At 46.9% G+C, this 25,286-nt stretch overlaps 1 protein-coding gene across 1 annotated transcript in view; it reads right to left on the bottom strand.

The window, feature by feature from the left end:
• Positions 1–25,286, bottom strand: part of cfap20dc (CFAP20 domain containing) — a 284,000-nt gene that overhangs the window by 112,394 nt on the left and 146,320 nt on the right. Inside the window, exons 5-8 of the mRNA XM_078210156.1 lie at positions 23,331–23,445; positions 18,873–19,029; positions 18,369–18,533; positions 8,240–8,376 (exon numbers count right to left, since the gene is read on the bottom strand). Coding sequence (XP_078066282.1) covers positions 8,240–8,376; positions 18,369–18,533; positions 18,873–19,029; positions 23,331–23,445 — 574 coding nt within the window. The remainder of the gene's footprint in view (positions 1–8,239; positions 8,377–18,368; positions 18,534–18,872; positions 19,030–23,330; positions 23,446–25,286) is intronic.

Genomic DNA, 25,286 nt, shown 5'->3' with positions numbered 1-25,286 from the left:
ACCCCCCCCCACACACACAAACACCCCCACACACACACAAACATCCCCACACACACACAAACATCCCCACACACACACAAACCCCCCCCCACACACACACAAACCCCCCCACACACACACAAACCCCCCCACACACACACAAACCCCCCCACACACACACACAAACCCCCCCACACACACACACAAACCCCCCCCACACACACACACAAACCCCCCCACACACACACAAACCCCCCCACACACACACAAACCCCCCCACACACACACAAACCCCCCCACACACACACAAACCCCCCCACACACACACAAACCCCCCCACACACACACAAACCCCCCCCACACACACACAAACCCCCCCACACACACACAAACCCCCCCACACACACACAAACCCCCCCACACACACACAAACCCCCCCACACACACACAAACCCCCCCACACACACACAAACCCCCCCACACACACACAATCCCCCCCCACACACCCACAACCCCCCCCCACACACACACACAAGCCCCCCCCACACACACACACAAACCCCCCCCACACACACACAAACCCCCCCCACACATACGCAAACCCCCCCCCCCACACACACACAAACCCCCCCCCCACACACACACCACCCCCCCCCCACACACACAAACCCCCCCCACCCACACAAAGCCCCCCCACACACACACAATCCCCCCCCACACACCCACAACCCCCCCCCCCACACACACACACAAGCCCCCCCACACACACACACAAACCCCCCCCACACACACACAAACCCCCCCCACACACACAAACCCCCCCACACACACAAACCCCACCCCACACACACACACACAAACCCCCCCCCCCCACACACACACAAACCCCCCCCACACACACACACACAAACCCCCCCACACACACACACACAAACCCCCCCACACACACACACACACAAACCCCCCACACACACACAAACCCCCCCCACACACACAAACCCCCCCACACACACACAAACCCCCCCACACACACACAATCCCCCCCCACACACCCACAACCCCCCCCCACACACACACACAAGCCCCCCCACACACACACACAAACCCCCCCCACACACACACAAACCCCCCCACACACACAAACCCCCCCACACACACAAACCCCCCCAAACATACGCAAACCCCCCCCCCCCCACACACACACAAACCCCCCCCCCCACACACACACAAACCCCCCCCCCCCACACACACACCACCCCCCCCCCCCCACCCACACAAAGCCCCCCACCCACACAAAGCCCCCCCACACACACACACAAACCCCCCCCCACACACACACACACAAAACCCCCCCACACACACACAAACCCCCCCACACACACACAAACCCCCCCACACACACACAAACCCCCCCACACACACACAAACCCCCCCACACACACACTCACAAACCCCCCACACACACACACAAACCCCCCCACACACACACACAAACCCCCCCACACACACACACAAACCCCCCCCACACATACAAACCCCCCCACACATACACAAACCCCCCCACACACACACAAACCCCCCACACACACACAAACCCCCCCACACACACACAAACCCCCCCACACACACACAAACCCCCCCACACACACACAATCCCCCCCCACACACCCACAACCCCCCCCCACACACACACACAAGCCCCCCCACACACACACACAAACCCCCCCACACACACACAAACCCCCCCCCACACACACACACAAACCCCCCCCCACACACACACACAAACCCCCCCACACACACACACAAACCCCCCCACACACACACACACAAACCCCCCCACACACACACACACACAAACCCCCCCACACACACACAAACCCCCCCCACACACACAAACCCCCCCACACATACAGAAACCCCCCCCACACACACAAACCCCCCCCCCCACACACACACACAACCCCCCCCCCACCCACACACACACAAACCCCCCCCCCCCACACACACACAAACCCCCCCCACACACACACACACAAACCCCCCCACACACACACACACAAACCCCCCCACACACACACAAACCCCCCCCACACACACAAACCCCCCCACACATACAGAAACCCCCCCCACACACACACACACAAACCCCCCCCCCCCCCACACACACACACAACCCCCCCCACCCACACACACACAAAGCCCCCCCACACACACACACAAACCCCCCCCACACACACACACAAACCCCCCCCACACACACACACACAAAACCCCCCCCACACACACACACACAAAACCCCCCCACACACACACAAACCCCCCCACACACACACACACAAACCCCCCCACACACCCACACAAACCCCCCCCCACACACACACACACAAACCCCCCCCCCTCACACACAAACCCCCCCCCACACACACACACACAAACCCCCCCACACACACACACACAAACCCCCCCACACACACACAAACCCCCCCACACACACACAAACCCCCCCACACACACACAAACCCCCCCACACACACACAAACCCCCCCACACACACACAAACCCCCCCACACACACACAAACCCCCCCACACACACACACACACACACAACCCCCCCACACACACACACACACACAACCCCCCCACACACACACACACACACAACCCCCCACACACACACACACAAACCCCCCCCACACACACACACACAAAACCCCCCCCACACACACAAACCCCCCCCCCCACACACACAAACCCCCCCCCCCACACACACACCCCCCCCCCACACACACACACCCCCACACACACACACCCCCACACACACACACAAACCCCCCCCCCACACACACACAAACCCCCCCCCCACACACACACAAACCCCCCCCCACACACACACCCCCCCCCACACACACACACACCCCCACACACACACACAAACCCCCCCCCCACACACACACACAAACCCCCCCACACACACACAAACCCCCCACACACACACAAACCCCCCCACACATACAGAAACCCCCCCCACACACACACACACAAACCCCCCCCCCACACACACACACAACCCCCCCCCACCCACACACACACAAAGCCCCCCCACACACACACACAAACCCCCCCCACACACACACACACAAAACCCCCCCACACACACACAAACCCCCCCACACACACAAACCCCCCCACACACCCACACAAAACCCCCCCCCACACACACACAAACCCCCCCCCACACACACACACACAAACCCCCCCCTCACACACAAACCCCCGCCACACACACACACACAAACCCCCCCACACACACAAAACCCCCCCACACACACACAAACCCCCCCACACACACACAAACCCCCCCACACACACACAAACCCCCCCACACACACACAAACCCCCCCACACACACACACACACACAACCCCCCCCCACACACACACACACACACAACCCCCCCACACACACACACACAAACCCCCCCCACACACACACACACAAACCCCCCCCACACACACAAACCCCCCCCCCCCCACACACACAAACCCCCCCCCCCCACACACACACCCCCCCCCCACACACACACACCCCCACACACACACACAAACCCCCCCCCACACACACACAAACCCCCCCCCCACACACACACAAACCCCCCCCCCCACACACACACAAACCCCCCCCCACACAAACCCCCCCCCACACACACACAAACCCCCCCCCCACACACACACAAACCCCCCCCCACACACACACACAAACCCCCCCCCCACACACACACACAAACCCCCCCCACACACACACAAACCCCCCCCCCCACACACACAAACCCCCCCCCACACACACACACAAACCCCCCCCACACACACACACAAACCCCCCCCACACACACACACAAACCCCCCCCACACACACACACAAACCCCCCCCACACACACACACAAACCCCCCCCACACACACACACAAACCCCCCCACACACACACACAAACCCCCCCCCCCACACACAAACCCCCCCACACACACACAAACACCCCCACACACACACAAACCCCCCCACACACACACAAACCCCCCCACACACACACAAACCCCCCCACACACACACAAACCCCCCCACACACACACAAACCCCCCCACACACACACAAACCCCCCCACACACACACAAACCCCCCCACACACACACAAACCCCCCCACACACACACACAAACCCCCACACACACACACACAAACCCCCCCACACACACACAAAACCCCCCCACACACACACAAACCCCCCCACACACACACAAACCCCCCACACACACACAATCCCCCCCCACACACACACAACCCCCCCCACACACACGCACAACCCCCCCCCCCACACACACGCACAAACCCCCACACACACAAAAAACCCCCACACACACAAAAACCCCCACACACACAAAAACCCCCACACACACAAAAACCCACACACCCACACACACAAAAACCCACACACACAAAAACCCACACACACAAAAACCCCCCCAAACATACGCAAACCCCCCCCCCCACACACACACAAACCCCCCCCACACACACACAAACCCCCCCCACACACACAAACCCCCCCACACACACAAACCCCCCCAAACATACGCAAACCCCCCCCCCCCCACACACACACAAACCCCCCCCCACACACACACCACCCCCCCCCCCACACACAAACCCCCCCCACCCACACAAAGCCCCCCCACACACACACACAAACCCCCCCCACACACACACACACAAAACCCCCCCACACACACACAAACCCCCCCACACACACACAAACCCCCCCACACACACACAAACCCCCCCACACACACACAAACCCCCCCACACACACACTCACAAACCCCCCCACACACACACACAAACCCCCCCACAGACACACAAACCCCCCCCACACACACAAACCCCCCCACACATACACAAACCCCCCCACACACACACAAACCCCCCCACACACACACACAAACCCCCCCACACACACACAAACCCCCCCACACACACACAAACCCCCCCCCACACACACAATCCCCCCCACACACCCACAACCCCCCCCCACACACACACACAAGCCCCCCCACACACACACACAAACCCCCCCCACACACACACAAACCCCCCCACACACACAAACCCCCCCACACACACAAACCCCACCCCACACACACACACACAAACCCCCCCACACACACACACACAAACCCCCCCCCCACACACACACAAACCCCCCCCACACACACACACAAACCCCCCCCACACACACACACAAACCCCCCCACACACACACACAAACCCCCCCACACACACACACACAAACCCCCCCACACACACACACACACAAACCCCCCCACACACCACAAACCCCCCCCACACACACAAACCCCCCCACACATACAGAAACCCCCCCCACACACACACACAAACCCCCCCCCCCCACACACACACACAACCCCCCCCCCACCCACACACACACAAACCCCCCCCCCCCACACACACACAAACCCCCCCCACACACACACACACAAACCCCCCCACACACACACACACAAACCCCCCCCACACACACACAAACCCCCCCCACACACACAAACCCCCCCACACATACAGAAACCCCCCCCACACACACACACACAAACCCCCCCCCCCCCACACACACACACAACCCCCCCCCACCCACACACACACAAAGCCCCCCCACACACACACACAAACCCCCCCACACACACACACACAAAACCCCCCCACACACACACAAACCCCCCCACACACACACACACAAACCCCCCCACACACCCACACAAACCCCCCCCCACACACACACAAACCCCCCCCCCCACACACACACACACAAACCCCCCCCCCTCACACACAAACCCCCCCCCACACACACACACACAAACCCCCCCACACACACACACACAAACCCCCCCACACACACACAAACCCCCCCCACACACACAAACCCCCCCACACACACACAAACCCCCCCACACACACACACACACACAACCCCCCCACACACACACACACACACACAACCCCCCCACACACACACACACAAACCCCCCCCACACACACACACACACAAACCCCCCCCACACACACACACACAAACCCCCCCCACACACACAAACCCCCCCCCCCACACACACAAACCCCCCCCCACACACACACCCCCCCCCCACACACACACACCCCCACACACACACACAAACCCCCCCCCCACACACACACAAACCCCCCCACACACACACCCCCCCCCCACACACACACACCCCCACACACACACACACCCCCACACACACACACACCCCCACACACACACACAAACCCCCCCCCCCACACACACACAAACCCCCCCACACACACACACAAACCCCCCCACACACACACAAACCCCCCCCACACACACAAAAACCCCCCCCACACATACAGAAACCCCCCCCCACACACACACACACAAACCCCCCCCCCCCCCACACACACACACAACCCCCCCCCACCCACACACACACAAAGCCCCCCCCACACACACACACAAACCCCCCCCACACACACACACACAAAACCCCCCCACACACACACAAACCCCCCCACACACACACACACAAACCCCCCCACACACACACAAACCCCCCCCCACACACACACACACAAACCCCCCCCCCTCACACACAAACCCCCCCCACACACACACACACAAACCCCCCCACACACACACACACAAACCCCCCCACACACACACAAACCCCCCCACACACACACAAACCCCCCCACACACACACAAACCCCCCCACACACACACACACACACAACCCCCCCACACACACACACACACACAACCCCCCCACACACACACACACAAACCCCCCCCACACACACACACACAAACCCCCCCCACACACACAAACCCCCCCCCACACACACAAACCCCCCCCCCCACACACACACACCCCCCCCCCACACACACACACCCCCACACACACACACAAACCCCCCCCCACACACACACAAACCCCCCCCCACACACACACAAACCCCCCCCCCACACACACACAAACCCCCCCCCCACACACACACAAACCCCCCCCCACACAAACCCCCCCCCCACACACACACAAACCCCCCCCCCACACACACACAAACCCCCCCCCACACACACACACAAACCCCCCCCACACACACACAAACCCCCCCCCACACACACACACAAACCCCCCCCACACACACACACAAACCCCCCCCACACACACACACAAACCCCCCCCACACACACACACAAACCCCCCCACACACACACACAAACCCCCCCCCCACACACAAACCCCCCCACACACACACAAACACCCCCACACACACACAAACCCCCCCACACACACACAAACCCCCCCACACACACACAAACCCCCCCACACACACACACAAACCCCCACACACACACACACAAACCCCCCCCACACACACACAAACCCCCCCACACACACACAAACCCCCCCACACACACACAAACCCCCCACACACACACACAATCCCCCCCCACACACACACAACCCCCCCCACACACACGCACAAACCCCCCCCCCCACACACACGCACAAACCCCCACACACACAAAAACCCCCACACACACAAAAAACCCCCACACACACAAAAACCCCCACACACACAAAAACCCACACACCCACACACACAAAAACCCACACACACAAAAACCCACACACACACACAAAAACCCACACACACACACAAAAACCCACACACACACACAAAAACCCACACACACAAAAACCCACACACACACACACAAAAACCCCCACACACACACACACAAAAACCCACACACACACACAAAAACCCACACACACACACAAAAACCCACACACACAACCCCCCCACACACACACACCTCACAGAAACCCCCCCCACCCCCACACACACAAAAACCCGCATACGCACACACACACAAACACACACACAAACACACACACAAACACACACACAAACACAAACACACTTCTTTATACTGAAATCTTACGTGAAGATATTCATGATATTGGCAGCCTAAGCTGTATTTATTTTGTTGCAGTATTTTATGACATAATGTAGCCCTTATTCTTTGACATTTATGTTTTATACTTTATGTAAATATATCCTTAAAAATGGCAATGCCTGAGCAATATAATATTTGAAATATTGAGATTCTGTAAGCAAACATTATTTAACAGCTACTTACATCTTTAGATCCTGTTGTCCCATGTTTTCTGCCACTGGTTGGTGGTGGTCCAAGTACTTTTGAACCAAAGGCAATGTGAGATATATTTTGGTTTCTAGCAGTTCGTGCACTAGCTGTCCCATGGTTGGTCTGCTGGTCTAAAGTGAAGAAGAAAAGTAATTTTGTTTTTTTAAATCAGTCATGACAGTTCTGCAGTCTTTTTCATGTCAGCATATATAACTGTTTGCAGTTTCATTCAGAATGCAACACTGGAGAAACAAACTAACTTTATTACAAGTTAAATGTATAGTGTTAATGTATAAAGAATAAAGGCAAGTCAGAAATTAGGTAAGGGCCATAAAGGATGCAAGTAAGTTTAGACTGAACAAAACTATTGCGTGCAGTTCTGGTCACCACACCACCAGAAGGATGTGGAAGCTTTGGAGAGAGCGCAAAGGCATCTCACCAGGATGTTGCCTGGTCTTAAGGGTGTTGGCTATGAGGAGAGGTTGAATAAACTAGGACTGTTTTCATGAGAAAGATGGAGGCTGATGGGCGACCTGATAGAGGTCTACAAAATTACGAGAGGCATAGACAGGATGGATAGTCAGAGGCTTTTTCCAAGGGTAGAAGTGTCAATTACATGGGGGCACAGATTCAGGTGAGAAGGGGAACGTTTAAAGGAGACGTACAGGGAAATATTTCACAGAGTGTGGTGGGTGCCTGGAACGCACTGCCAGAGGTAGTGGTGAAGCAGGGACATTAGCAACATTTAAGAGGCATCTGGATGGGTACATGAATAGGGAGGGAATGGAAGGATATGGACCAGATAAGGACAGAAGGTTTTTTTTAAAGTTTAGTTAGGGCACCATAGTCGGCACAGACTTGTAGGGCTGAAGGGCCTGTTCCTGTGCTGGACATTTCTTTGTTCTAACATATCTTAGAATCTTAGAAACCCTACAGCGCAGAAAGAGGACATTCGGCCCATCGAGTCTGCACCAACCACAGTCCCACCCAGGCCCTACCCCCATATACCTACATATTTACCCACTAATCCCTCTAACCTACGCATCCCAGGACACTAAGGGCAATTTTTTTAGCTTGGCCAATCAACCTAACCTGCACATCTTTGGACTGTGGGAGGAAACCGGAGCACCCGGAGGAAACCCACGCAGACACGAGGAGAATGTGCAAACTCCACACAGACAGTGACCCAAGCCGGGAATCGAACCCGGGTCCCTGGAGCTGTGAAGCAGCAGTGCTAACCACTGCTACCGTGCTGCCCCTTTTCTCTGTTCTTCTTTCTTCTAACAACAACTTATATTTCTTTATACAGCATTATTAACATAACCAAACGTCCGAGGGAACTTCACAGAACTATTTTAAAACAAAATATGACACTAACCCATATAAGGTGAAATGGGGCCATAACTTCAGATAGAGGGGCAATTGAGCTGGATTGCTGTTACGCTCAAAATTACTTATAATTCAGATGATTGAATCTTGCCTGACCGCCTGACTCAGGCCATGCCAAATCTGTGTCGTGTAGTTTGCTTCTGTTTAGGGCCGCTCAGTTGCAAGTAAGTTAAGTTTAAGTTTATTTATTAGTTGCAAGTAGGCTTACATTAACACTGTGAAAATCCCCTATTCGCCACACTCCGGCGCCTGTTCAGGTACATTGAGGGAGAATTTAGCATGGCCAATGCACATAACTAACACGTCTTTTGGACTGTGGGAGGAAACTGGAGCACCTGGAGGAAACCCACAAAGACACGGTGAGAATTTGCAGATTCCACACAGAAAGTGACCCAAGCAGGGAATCAAACCCTGAAGCTGTGAGGCAGCAGTGTTAACCAAGCCACAGCATCTTTTTATGGCAAAAGGTGCTGTAAAGTAGGCAAGTTTATAACTCAAAGTCTTTGATAACCCAGAGAGAAAGTACATTTTTAGGAACTAAGTGGGCTGGGTCAAATCAAGTCGGTCAGAAGAGGGGTGTTGGGTTGGGTCGGAAGAGAAGGGTAGCAGGCGTGGCCACAGGCTGAGGGGCCATTGGTCAATGGAGAGGTGGAACAAGTTTCATGAGGGGGTGTGGAGTGAGAATTGGGGGGGGGGGGGGGGGGGGGGGCGGAGTTCTACAGGGGTGATAACAGTCCCATGGGAGGGTGAAGCTGTGGGAGAGTTTGAGGATGGATCCGATGGGGGTTGCTTCAGTTCCATGGGGTCTGGAGTCCAGTGTGTCTCATGGGGTGGGTGCAGTTAGGGAGGGGACAGGTGATCAGAGCAAGGGGGTAGTCAGGGGGCGTGGGGTTTTGGGTGTTGGCACAGATCCCATGGTGGGCCCCAGTGTTAGTCTGTACAATTGGCTTTTATTTTTCCAGCTTTCTGGGTAACTATTGCTGTAACACAATAAATTTCTTTTCGGTTGGTTCCCAGTGCAGGGCAATTGTCTATTGGGACTCTGCATTTCCCATGCAAGTGCTGTACAATCAATCCTTATCTGGGAACCTCAGGGAAAGGGGGTATACCAAAGTGTGTGTAGGGATACACACTACCCTGAGTGCTCAGAAATTACAGCCCATTCGATCACACAACCAAAAATTTGGTCAAAGAGATAGTTTTAAGGAGTGTACAGAGGAAAGCCATCAATGGTAGAGTGATAAAAATCAGGATGTTCAAGGGGTCAGAATCAGATGAGTGCAGAATATTTCAGGATTGTGGGGTTGGAGGAGTCTACAGAGTTTTTTTGTGTATCATAAGGTAATACTTTGAAAAATTATCTTCAAGTAGTTACAAAAGAGGAGCAAATGGCCTCCACAAGCAGAGGCAACCTAATCAGCATTAATGATTCTGATATAAATGAGAAGGAAGTCTGGAGCAGATTAAAAGATCTCAGAACTAATAAAACCATGATACCTGATCATTTTACCTAGATTAGGAGAGTTTCATAGGAATTGATTACCTTGACGAGGGAGTCAGTAGACAGTGTAGAGTTACCAGTTGATTGGAAATAGATGAATACGGAAATAGATGAATACGGTGACTATTTCCAAAGGATGATTTTAAAAATGGCACAGAAAACCATAGACCATTCACCTTACTTCATTTTTTTCACTTGTTCATGGGATGCGCGTATCACAGGCTAGGCCAGTATTCATTGTCTATCCAGAATTACCTTTGAATAGCTGATGGTAAGCTACCTTTGAGTAGGTGATAAGAACCGCTGCGGTCCTTATGGCATAGGTATATCCATAGTGCCAGTGGGAAGGGGGTTCCAAAGTTTTGACCCAGCGATAGGGAAGAAATGGTGATAAATTTCCAAGTCAGGATAGTCGGTGGCTTCCAGGTGGTGGTGCTCCCATGCATCTGCTGCCCTCGTCTTTTTAAGTGGTGGGAGTCAAAGGATTGGAAGGTGCCATTGAACGAGCCATGAGGAGTTGCTGTGGTGCATCTTGTAGGTGATACACATTGCTGTCATTGTGCATCAGTCGTGGAGTGGATGTTGAAGGTGCCTATTGGAGTGCCAATGAATCATTCTGCTTTCTCCTGAATTATGTTGAACAATTTGAGCTGCACTTGTCCAGGCAAGTGAAGAAAATTCTATTACAATCCTGACTACTGCCTTTTAGATGCAGGACAGGCTTTGGAGAATCAGGATATGCATTACTCTCTGCAGAATTCCCAGCTTCCGACCTGCTGTTGTAGCTATAGTATTTATACAGCTGGTCCAAGTTCAGTTTCTGATCAATGATAATCCCCCACGATTTTGATAGTATGAGATGGAGCGATGGTAATGCCATGGAATGTCAAGGGGAAAGGGTTAGATTCTCTCTTGTTGGAGATAGGTATTACTTTTGTTACCTGCCACTTATCCAAGCCCGAATTTTGTCCAAGTCTTGCTGCATATGGACATGGACTGCTACAGTTCATGAGGAGGCACAAATGGTGATGATGATGTGCAATCATCAGCAAACATCCTCACTTCTGATCTTATGATGGTGGTAACATTGGTGAAGCAGCAGCTGAAAATAGTTGAGCCGAGAACACTACCCAGAGGAACTCCGGCAGTGACATCCTTGGTCTGAGATGACAGAACTCCACCAGATCATGTGATCAGTTGTTAAAGCAAACTGCAACCCTTTTAAATGTATAACAGGCACTACCCTGAGGAGCTCCTGCAGTGATGTCCTGGAGCTGAGATGACTGACCTCTGACAACCACAACCATCTTCCTTTGGGTGAGGTATAACCCCAACCAGTGGAGAGTTTTGCATGATTTCCATTGATTCCAGTTTTGCTAGGGCTCCTTCTTGATGCCACACTTGGTCAAATGTGGCCTTGTTATCAAGGGTAGTTACTCTCACCTCACCTCTGGAGTTCGGTGCTTTTTGTCTATGTTTGAAACAATGCTGTAATGAGATCAAGAGCTGAGTGGCCCTGGCAGAGCCCAAAATGACCACCGAGTAGGTTTTTGCTAAGCACGTGCCACTTGATTGCACTGTTGATGACCCCGCCCATCACTTTACTGATGACCGAGAGCAAACTGATCGGGCAGTAATTGGCCAAGTTGGATTTTTCATGTTTTTGTGTGCAGGACATACCTGGGCAATTTACACATTGCCAAGTTGATGCCAGTGTTGTAACTGTACTGGCACAGCTTGACTAGCGGCACGGCAAGTTTCAGAGCACAAGTCTTCAGTACTATTGTTGGAACATTGTTCAGACCCAAAGCCTTTGCAGTGTGCAGTGCCTTTAGCCATTTCTTGATATCAGGGGGAGTGAATCAAATTGGCTGAATACTGACATCTGTGATGCTGAGGGCCATCTGTGGTGCTGGGGACCTCCAGAGGAGACTGAGATGGATGATCCATTCAGCACTCCTGGCTGAAGATTGTAGCAAATGCCTTGGCCTTCTCTTTTGCACTGATCTGCTGGGTTCCCCATCATTGCGGATGAGGCGTGTATGGAGCCTTCTCCTCCAGCGAGTTGTTTAATTGTCCTCCACTATTCATGGCTCAATGTGGCAGGATTGCAGAGCTCCACTGGTTGTGGGATTGCTTAGTTCTGTCTATAGCTTGCTGCTTATGCTGTTTGGCATGAAAGTAATCCTGTGTTGTAGCTTCACCAGGTTGGGACCTCATTTTTAGGTATGCCTAGTGTTACTCCTGGAATGCACTCTTCAGTGAACCAGACTAGATCGGGGGATATGTCAGGTTATGAGGTTACAGATTGTGGTCGAGTACAATTCTGCTGCCGCAGCTGATGGCACAAGGCCCCTCATGGACGCCCAGTCTTGATTTGCTATATCTGTTTGAAATCTATCCCATTTAGCATGGTAGTGTCACCATGGGCAGGAAGACAGCAGGGTGGCCACCCATTTTATCTTGAGCCGGCAGGCAGCTGTAAATACGTCAACAATAGTGTAACCATACAATAAATGAAGAGCTGTTGCTGCCTCGAGTCATTTATTGGCTTTTTTCCCCTAGTTTATAGTATGGTTTCAGAAGCAATTCAAACAATACCTCTGGCAATCTTCCTTATTCCTAGTTGACCTGCTAGAGGTTGTGCTTAAACTGCTGACCTAAGTAACCTAGCATCACTTGAACAGATAGCTATCGTTGACTTGTACAGATCATTCTCAGCCATTGAGGAAACTTCAGAAATCAGGAAATTCAAACTTCTGCAAGCAAATGTTAACATAGATACATGGAAGATAGGAGCAGGAGGTGGCCATTTGGCCCTTTGAGCCTACTCTGCCTTTCATTACAATCATGGCTCATTGTCCAATTCAATAGCCTAATCCTGCTTTCTCCCCATAACCTTTGAATCCATTCACATAGTTCTTTTGGATGTACAGGTTAGGTGGATTGGCCATGGTGAATGTGTGGAGTTACAGGGATAGTGCGGGTGAGAGGGCCTGGGTAAGATACTCTGCCAGAGTCGGTGTAGACTCGATGGGTCAAATGGCCTTCTTCTGCACTGTAGGGATTTTATGATAATACAGTTTCTACAGCAGCAGGAGCGAAAGCGAGTGAACTGCTTATGGGTCAAATATGCCCTGTTAAGAACCCTAGAATAATTTGATATATTGCCCCTTCCAGCCTTGAAACACTAGATTTCATCCAGCAAGCCCTCTATCTAAAACTATGCTAGTTCTGTGAGCATGTTCAGGACTGGGGAATCCCAAACGTAATGAAATCTGGTCAAGGCTTCTGCAGTTGCCACAGTCTATTATGTCACCCTGATGTACTGGTCCCGAGCTGCTTGTCTGTAACTCTATAATTGACATCACAACCATTAAAACAGCATTGATTATAAGTTTTCATTTCCAAACCACATACAAATCAAGCCAAACTAAAGCCACAGGGATATTGGAGGTAATTTACCATGTCCAAATTCAGGCAATATGATTGCTATTGAAGAGAAGAAATATAAATTGTGCTGAGGAATCCAGAAGGGATCCAAACCAACAATTGCAACAGTGATAATGTTTGTTCTCTTTGAAAGAATAAGGGAATTAGAAGCCTGCATCTTTACATGGTGGCAACATGCAACCAGCATTACAAGTGCTATTCACTGGCTCCGTATATCTGCAGGGAGCTGACATCACAAATGGCTAGTGTAGTCAAACACAGCCTGCATCTTTTATGGGGGTGTGGGGATCTTTTGTAGCGGGTGGAAGAGAATCTTCGTGAGAGTCAGATAAAAGTTGAATCTACGCCCTGATATTTTGAGCAACCGTTAAACATGTGATGGAGCAAACATCAAGACTTTCAGACATTATCTGCAAGAAGCTAGGAGGCTCTGCAGTCAGATGTTCAGGAGACAGGTGAGAAATCACAACATGGGTTGCTGCCAGGAATGTTGCTTGAAGAACCTCGATTTAGTTTAACAACCTCACACAAGTGTTCAGCGCCCAGCATAATGCAGCATCTGATGGCCAATGTCACAGTTTTCATTGCAGCACAAGCAACTTCCATCAAAGATCGGAGTGTTGCAGTGAGAGCTCAAGCTACCGCCATCATGGTTTTGGATAGCTCAGGACTTGCATGACATCATAGTAGTCCATCAATATTTTCTCCAGCAGATGAGAAGGATTGCTGAGGTGTTAGCTCAGTAGAATGACAGGTCCCCATGGGTCACAAACCCATTTTCCTCATTCAGGATGACAGCATTTGTGCTCCCATCTCTGTCACTCCACTACTATCTATCTTTCAGCCAGCCAGCCTTGACTTCAGGAGGCCAGGCCAAAATGGTGTAGTTTGAAGTCAAAGCTTCCATACCCAAAGCTGCTAAAGATCCCAAAACCAAAAGTCACTCTACAAGGACAGCTGCATTCCCCTTAATTAGAGGCCAACAGCCCATGCTGCAACCACAGGAGAAGCACCAGGCATACAGCTTTACTGGATTTTGCTGAGCATTCCATTTTGAGGAGCCAAATTATAGAATTTAAAAACCAACTTGGTGTGATTTCTTCAGAATGTGTCTATAATTGGCAATTTCTTGAATTGAACAGAAAGCTTGGCTCCAATTACGGTCATCAACTTGCTTCTTTTTGAAACCTTTGAATCAATCTTGGACTTTCATACAGGTAAAAGGCTTTCAGCAATCTTGTGAGCTAATCCAGTCTAAAATGTTCACCGTTAGCTAAACAAATACTAGCATTTTCTTTTTATGTTCTTATAAACAAAGTATGTCAGTAAAATGTAATTATAGCGTAATTAATAATGTGCAAGCTAAAACTAATATGCAGAGGGAAAGGAAATAAATAGGTGAGGACAAAGGAAGGAAAGCAATGGAGTAAGGAGTGTAGTTGGAAAGGTGAAAAGGAAAAGCAGATCAGGAGGTTGTGGCAAGTTGAGCAAGACTGTCAAACAGATGGGAGAAATGATTTGTAGTATATGCACATTACTGCACAAAAGCACACTGAAAGAAACAAGCATGATGTAGGTGCCAGAATTGACAGCACCTTGCTAAGTAGAAAGCAGCTCTCAGTAAGCAAAATTCTAAAAACATCACAAAGAAAATTGCTATCAAGCTTCAGAATTCTCAAATATGCCAATTACATCAATATCAGCTGACTTTGGGATGTACAATGGTGGCATTCTTATGCATAAATATATGCCAGCGTATTATTGGTGTGAATCTAGGGAACCTGCACAAGGTGTTTTACTTCATGGGATGTGGAGCAATATAATTGAGCGCCAGAGGGTTTTGGCAGAATTTTCTCATAAGTGAAACAAATGACAGGAACATTCTAGCAGAGGAACATTCAAGCAGCATAGAATTGGCATAAATTAATTGCACACTTATTTTATCAGAAAAAAATGGCACAATTCCATTCTGATGCCAAAGGTTCACAGAAACTTTTCAGGAAACTCCAATTTCTCCTTAAGGCATCAAGCTGGAAAGATAACAGCTGTGTGTGCATTTCTATCACTAATGCAGTGCTGAATGTCAGAAAGTTTATCGGAATGGCAGGATGCAGAAGAATATTTTTCTTGTTCGTAACCATGTGGCTGTAATTTCTCAGGATGTGAACCCGCCTGCTTCAGGCAGATATAAACTTGAAAGCCCAACCCTGGTCATAGCTTTTAAGATGTTCAATAAGGGATGGTACGATCAACACTTTTAAAATCCCTTTTCTGTTTGATGGTGGGGATTGGTGGTCTACCTTGAGGTAGGTACCCTTAACTCACATCTTACTGCCCACAGAAATACATCAGGTCACAACTGAGTGAACGGAGCAGGAACTTCCAGCATGGAAAGTTCCTACACCTAACTTCACTACCATAAGCCACTACCCACCACTTTCCCTCTAACCCCGTCTTATGGCATTTACCTTGTAGAAATGGGGACAAAGGATTCACCCCTACAAGGCAAGTCAGAAGCTTCAGAGCAGAGAGCCATAGTGGATGTCATCTGCAATTTGCCAGCAGGTTCACGACATTGGATGTGTCGCTGAGGAACTTTATTGCAGAACCACTGATGCTATTATCTTTTTAATGAGAAATTTGTTTTGTACAATAACCTTTCTAATGTACACCCTAGTCTGAAATTACGCATTGATGATAGTAGACTTGGGTCTAAGAAAAGCTGTTGCTTAATGACAATATACAAGAGAAAAATGACATGATGGCACTTGTAAACAAATTCTGACAAATGTGGAGAATAGATATTCTGCAAAAACAGTTGCAATTAATTCTACTTCAATCCTAACAGTTCCAGTGCAGAGTAGAAAACTGCAGAAAAATTGTAGCATGAGGATTTGGTGGTTTGGATCAGTCAGAAGAGCACCATTAACAGCTAAATCAGTGAAAAGGGGAAACACAGTTGTGGTACTCAAAAATGAAATACAACTGCATTGAGAACTACAAATCCAACAGCAGCTCTGAAGCTGAAATGTAAACAATTATTTACAGTACAATTCAAACAGTTTGGAGAAAGCAACAAATCATTTTTTGAGCTTTCCAAATACAAAGCCCAATCTCCCAAATAATCTGTGGGAAATATTTTTTGGGGACAGTGCCTGTCATATTTTCTCAGCATCAAGTAGACAGAATGTAATGAATGAAAATCAATTCAAATATCTTGTCAATAAAGTCTTGGCTCACTTACCTTCAAATGTGCCTGAAATACCAATCACAGGATCAAGGCTTAATTTGTGTATATTAAGAATGTAGCAATATTTCCTGTATTTTAATTTTGAAATCATCAAATAGCAGACATGCAAAATGGATAAACATTCTAATGAATAATTAATTATTCACCTTAAAATTAACATCTAATTACTGGCAGCAGGAATGTTCGAGGAAGGTCAAAGTAAACTGAGCTATGCACTTAAGTGAAGTGATTAATACATTACGCTACTAATGCAAGGACACCAACTGAACAACTTGATTTTTCAGAGATCCGAAAGAATGATCAGAGAAATCCTGAGAATCTTCAACAAGGTTTAGTATCAATCATTTGATTTAGATTGATAGTGACAAAATAACGTACCATAAAGTCTGTGCTGTAAACTATACATAGTTAGTATTTACTCTATTAACCAAACAGCTTTACATCAATTCAATTTGGCTTATGAAATATTATAAGCAGTAGTAAAACTCTTAGGTTAAATTTGAACTTTTGAATAAATCTTGCAACTCTACCCAAATCTGTTGAAGTGAGGGGTTGGCTTCCAAATCTTAATTCTCCCTGTCTAAGTTTTGCCACATTCAGGAGCTGTGTAACTTGATCTACTTCAATGCCTAGCTGACAGCTCTTTGGAATTACATCTGTGGGTCCATCAGTGAAACAATGCAAAGAATACACATCTGGGGAAGAAGAAGAAATTCTTTAGTCACCTGATAAAAATTTTGGAAATACCACAACATAAAACATTGTTGATACATCAGCAAAAAGCAAACATCGAAATGACTAATCAAATGTGCACTTTTTATGAATAACTCTAGAGGGCATACATACTTGCCATGGTCGCTCAATATTAGGGTAAGGAGCTTTGTGATTTGTTTAAATCTTATTAAAAATCCAGCAGTTGTAAAAGCCAGTATGGCATTGCTGATTTGTGTTTGAGATTTGTTTCTGCAATGTTGTAATTGCCATTTTATTTACCACTTAATATTATATTGGTCTAGACATTTCCAATTACATACCATTCTCAAAAGTAGTATCTTGTGGCTGTAGTTTCATTGTGAATATTTTCCTTAGTTTACAGTTGGCTGAGACAACAATCCTGTCTAAGGACTGAAAACCGGCTCCTTTAAACGCAGCATTAGCAAATGACACCATATCAATGCAAATATTGCTCCACTGCAAGGAAAATAAGTCTGATTTAGTTTTTCTTGAATTTCACGGCCTGCAATACAGTTTGGCCCTATGATGTAGACAATGGGTGGCATAATACTGCAGAACTCTGGAACTTCAGGATGCTGTGCTGCAATGTGGTGAGTTACATGGACAGGTTTCTACCACAATTCTCTCTTTCCTCTCACTGTGGAGAGCAGCTAGCGGAGGCCAACTGTCTCATTGTAGGGTAAGCAAAATAAGTTCAATGACTGAGCATATGAGGATGGATATTCTCAAGAAGCAGCCAGTTTCAAATTGATATTGTCAAAGGACTCAAAGTTTAGCTCTGAGCTTTGGAAATACAGAACAGCAGAGATTCAAGTAAGTGGAATAAATGTTAAATTAATATAAACAAATTATAACATCACAACTCTTTTCAACATAGATTACACAACTATAAGCAATATCTATTTTTGCAGTGTTACTCCCTTCTTATTTGTGAAGCATTCTATACAAATACACACGTAGGGCGGGATTTTCCGGCTGCACTCATCCAAGGTCGGAAAATCCCGCCCAAGGTCAACGGACCTTTGCATGGTCTGTGTCCCACCAGCTACAATTTCCGTGATGGGTGAGATGGTAAAATTCCCCCCACATCTAATGAATATAGAAAATGATGATGTCACTTTCTTTTTAGGAAACATTTTGAATAACATTTGGGAGAAAAATTAAAACAACATTTTGGAGGGCCGAAGGGCCTGTTTCCTATGCTGTACATTACATGCAAACTGTTACAACTCAGTAATCAGATTAACATTAAGAATCATATTAAGACACCACCTACAGGAAAATAAAGCAGATAAATCACAATGACTTGTTCGCAAAACTGACGTCCATGGGGACAGTAGGGGCAGTAGATGTGTGGGGCAGGAGATGTGTGGATATAAAATTGACCAACAGACACAAAGTAGGCAGTAGGGGCAAATGCTCATTTTACAGACTGCAGGGATGTTCACACAGTGATGTTCTTTAGGGATCTGTGGAAGAAAATAGTGGGTCTTGAAATATGAATGCTAAGACGTACTAAAAATTCCATATACAGTATATAGGACAAATGAAGAGGTGCTTGAAATTGAAAGAGCTAAAAGAACTCTTAAAAACTGACATTCAGAAAAAAAGTCAGTATTTTTGCCATTTCATCAAAGCTGAAAAGCTCCAGATAGCTCTCTAGAGTAAAGTGGAGGGCTGCAGACACAGCATTTGATGTAGTTGTGGTTGGATGTCAAGATGTCGCAAGAGTGGTTGCAAGCAAGCTACAGTGGATGTGTGAGGATAGTGCAAGACAGACAAGGATGGCATAACATGACAACAGGTCTCCTGGCAGGAGTAGGTGGAAGCAATTAACAGAGTCAGAGGGCAAGCAGGTTATGTTAAATATGCATAAAACATTGGTTTGACCTCAACTAAAGTAAAGCTTCCAGTTCTAGATGCCACACTTCTGGAAAATTGTGATGACATTAGAGAGCATGTAGAAAAGATTCACAAGAATAATTTCAGGGATAAGGAACTTCAATTGCATGGATAGATTAGAAAAATTGGGACTGTTTTGCATGGAGAAAATAAGTTCCAGAGTAGATTTGATACAGGCAGATAGAGGCATGCAAAATCAGGATGGTTCTGGACAGGGTTCACAGGGAAAAACAGTTCCCGGTGTTCTAAGGATCACAAATGAGAGGGCACAGAATTAAGGTAATCGGCAAAAGAGGCAATGGCAACATAAGGAGAAACATTTTCTTGCAGCAAGAGGTTAAGAATTTGAATACATTGCACGAGAGTGTGCAATTTACATGGACACGAGCAGCAAGTGAAGGGAGAATGGGCAAACTGACTACAGCACCCTGACGGGGAGAGTTAAAGGGGATGTAGTTGTAATAGAGGACAGTATAGATAGAAGGGTAGATACAATTCTCTGCAGCTGAGAGCCAAGTGTCCTGAAAGCTGTGTTGGCCACCGAATGCAGGATTAAGGACACTGCCTCAGAACCAACTTGGAATAGAAGGGAAAGGATCCATCTGTTGTGCTCCCATGTAAGTTCCAACAACATAGCTAGGATGAAGAAAGAGGTTCTGCTAAGGGAGTTAAGCAGTCCAGGGCTAAATTAAAAAAAACACAAAGGTAATAATATCTGGATGGCATGAGCCTTGAGCAAATTAGTTAAGGGAAGATAAGATCAGAGTTCAAGATTGGTGTGGCAAAAATGGGCTTTGATTCATTGGGAACTGACACCAGTACTGGGGGAAAAAGAGAGCCGTACCAATGAGATGACCTTCACCTGAATCATGCAGACATCAGACTACTGGTGAATCCTAACAAGGGCTACATTGAGGGCTTTAAACTAAATAGTAGGGGTAAGGATTCACATAAGAGGATATTTGGAAAGTTAAAGAAAAAGGACAAGGCAATAGTGCAGTGCAATGATACGGGTATTGATAATCAGAGTGTGATAGGAAGGGATAGAGCATAAAGATGTAACAGTGCATCAGCAAACAAGGTCAGAGTAAGCGAAAACGATAAAAAGACAGAATTAAAAGCTCTTTATCTGTCTGTCTGCAGCTTTCATAACAAGATGGATGAATTGATAACAGAAATAGATACGAGTAAAATATGGCACCATTACAAATGCATAGTTGCAAGGTGGCAAAGACAGGGGCCTGAATTTTCAGAGATATTTCATATTTCGGAAGGACAGGAAGAAAGGAAAAGGAGGAAGGGTACTTCTGTTCATAAAAGATGAGATTGGTACAATAGTGAAAAATGATTTTGGTTCAGAAAATCAAGATGTAGAATCAGTACAAGTGGAGATAAGAAAGTGCAAAAGGAAAAAAATGTCACTGGTAGGTGGTTTATATGTGCCCTAGCAGCAGCTATACAGTAGGGCACCAAAAAATAATGGGGATCTGTAAGCAAGGTACTGCAATAACTGTGGGGGACTTTAATCGTCTCATTGATTGCACAAACACAAATCAATTTAGCAACGGTAGCCCAGAAGATGAGCTCATAGAATGTATGTGAGACAGTTTCTAAGAACAATACTTCTGGAATGTCCCAAGGAACAGGCTACTCTGGACCGGGTAATGTATAATAAAGCCGGGTTGACCCAAGACTTCATAGGAAATCATCTTCTGGGCAAAAGTGATCATTACTTGATAGAATTTCACAAGTTTTGGAAGTGAGATATGTGAGTCCGTAATAAGTGTTTTAAACTTAAATAAAGGCAATTGCAAGGGTTTGAGAATTGACTAAAATGGACTAGGTAAATTGATTTTTATTTGGTTACTGGTTATGTTCTAATCATCTTTAATCAATTTTAGCACTGGAGGACAATACTAAAATTTACAGTATTGATTGAACGCTATTAATCTCTCATTTACCTTGAGCAAGAACATGCAATGGTTCAGAGAACAGTGATTGTCTGTGACATTGTTATTTCAGCAACACAGGTTTTGACTTTTAAAAATTGCTATTATTTATTTACAGTAAAAACTCTCTTCCAGAAGTTATTATTCTTCAAAAAATCTTAGGAAACTGTAATTATTTTGATTGCTGCAACACGCCATATTTTAATTTCACCGTGCTCAAGAAAGGATGGTTTGAGGTTAGTTTATACTCTATTTCTGTATGTATATTTTTCCTGCACAATTTCAAATTACGAAATGATTTTTGTGGGTTATAATTCTTTGCAAAACTGACAGTACAATTATTGAAGGTGTTACATCATATTCTGACCAGAGTGCCTGTGTGTGTTTTAGGTGTCAGAATACAATGTAAATCACAGACAACAATAACACAGCCATACAAGTTTGCCCATCTGCTAAAGGTGCAGAAAACTTGAACAAACTGCACTAGGTTATCAACAGATAACTGTTCTTGGAAGTCATGCGTCTCACATAGCTTAACATAGCAATCTTCACTTATTAAATACTGATTAACTCTACAATAGGATGGAGTTCCAGACAACAAAAACTGAATAGAGCTCCAAGTATTAAGTGCGGTATCCAAAACTTCACTGTTGGCATTCGTTTGCAGGAATATAGAATTGCACTCTAAGATGATGAAAATGTACCACTACAATTTGGATTTCTCATTTAATATATTCTATATTTCAGAGTACAAACAGAAGGAAAAAAATTGCAAACAAATATGGAAACTGGCCCAACTCATTTCAAACCTGGAAAAATTCTGAATCAGTAAGAGTTAAACTCCTTCAATATCCTATCTGAAAGATATAACTTTGCGGCTATTGAATTATTTTAACAATGACGTACAATTTTACGTTTGATAATACTCAGTGGTATTTTTGCATGCAGTGGAGTTGCAGACAATTCCTTGTGGATAGTTGATAAATACAGTCGTCGCTTGATATTTCCCAAATCAGTAATTCTGAAAAGAAAGAAATAAAAAGGATTCTTGTCAATCCTATAAATCTCTCTAAGAGAACCACATATATTCCTATCATTTATATGCAGGTCATACAGAGCATAGATGGGAAAACCGAATTTAAAAATAAACCTTTTACAAGATAAGTAATGAGTTTTCATTCCCTTATTCAAACTTGGTGGCCACAAGCCTAAGCATAATGGAACCACTTTACATGCTAATTCATCTCCATGCTTGAGACAGAATTTTACTAGTCCAGTAACTTGGGAAGAAATTCAATTTGTATACAAAATGAACATAAAGCTTTGATAAACCTTCTTGTTCTTGCACTTCAATTTTGTGTCCTTTCAGAGCAATGTATTACCAAATAAAAAAAATGCAGTTTCATTCTAAAAAGTGTACCTGACATTTCATATAGGATCTGCCATGCTCAAAGTCTGGCACAAAACATTTTCTGTCAGTATCAGTTCCTGGACATGTATTTCCAAATCTGAATTACAATGCTCAATTTTACTGCTCACCATATAGGCCACTGATCTCTGCTACAGTGCATGCACACGAATATAACTTTAATACATTCAGACAAAAGTGCATGATCACTTGGAATGGAATTGCTTCTACTGGAAAACAGCACTGAGTCTTATACAAGAAAACCTCTGCATCCCCATGTCCAAGGTGCAATACACCAGAATTGACAAATAACCAACTGTCTCAGAGGATTACTCATAGGATGAAATTTCAAAATTTACTACTTTGTACAGAAATATTTATGGCTTGAGGTTTCATAGCCACATAGGGTTTCAGAGAAATACAAGTAGTAGTATTAGTAATAAAATCTCTTACAATAATGACAACTGCTGTAAAGGATCTTTTGAAAAATGTTAGAGTTATTTTCATTATACATGTTTAAAACAAGGGGCTACCCTCAGTTGGCTAGATGTTAGCATGCACTTCAGAATAACACCAATAGTGCATATTCAATTCCCATTCTGGTTGGGGTAGACTTGGGATCTGTCTCTTCCCCTACCACATGCTTGATGCAGAGTGATGTCCATCAAGCTACATAACCAACTGTCTCTAAGAGAGAAATACGCCTACGGTCCCTTGGAAACTATGGCTAATTACCTTCCTACATATGTTTATACCGGGAATACTGATTAAATCACAGAGAAACCAACGGTCAGCTTGTTTCCTCAGAGTGAAATTAATGACCAAGAAGTTACTGTGAACAAATATCATGTCGTTGCACATCGGTCAAAGAAAATGCAGAAGTGAACAGTATTGCTGAAGATATAGAGTACCAAAAAGAATATAGATTTTTAGCACAAAACTTGGATAACTTACATTCACATCATAGTATAATACATTGATATCATTTGAGTTCAAAAGTAATCATTAAGTCATCATTTGACAGCAAGTATGCCCAAAAGCAATTACTTGACATCAACTGTGCTCAAAAGCAATCACTTAGCTATCATTTAATATTGCAAGTAGCATAACTGACATGATTGTCATCAATTGCCCCAAACCACAGCACTCAGAACATTTGTAATTAGCAACATTTACCATGAGCATTCGAACACCAAAACCTATTGTAGAGTTTATTTTCCATATTTCTGAATTTCAATAGCTTCAAAGCATCCTAATATGAAACTAACTTTAGAAAAAGTAGACTCAGTATTAACAAATGATTTGATAAGCTAGTTTTATGCTTTTCTTCATAGCTTATTGCTGGTGCAGCACACCCCTGCCCCTGATCACCCTTCCCCAGATTGAAGAAGTTTTCGCATCCATTTTCCCCTTTGGAGCAATTTTCTTCTACCCACCCAAACAACCCCTCACTG

The sequence above is a fragment of the Mustelus asterias genome, chromosome 3 (assembly GCF_964213995.1).
Source record: "Mustelus asterias chromosome 3, sMusAst1.hap1.1, whole genome shotgun sequence".
NCBI classification, from domain to species: domain Eukaryota; kingdom Metazoa; phylum Chordata; class Chondrichthyes; order Carcharhiniformes; family Triakidae; genus Mustelus; species Mustelus asterias.
This window is presented reverse-complemented; position numbering and strand designations above follow the sequence as displayed.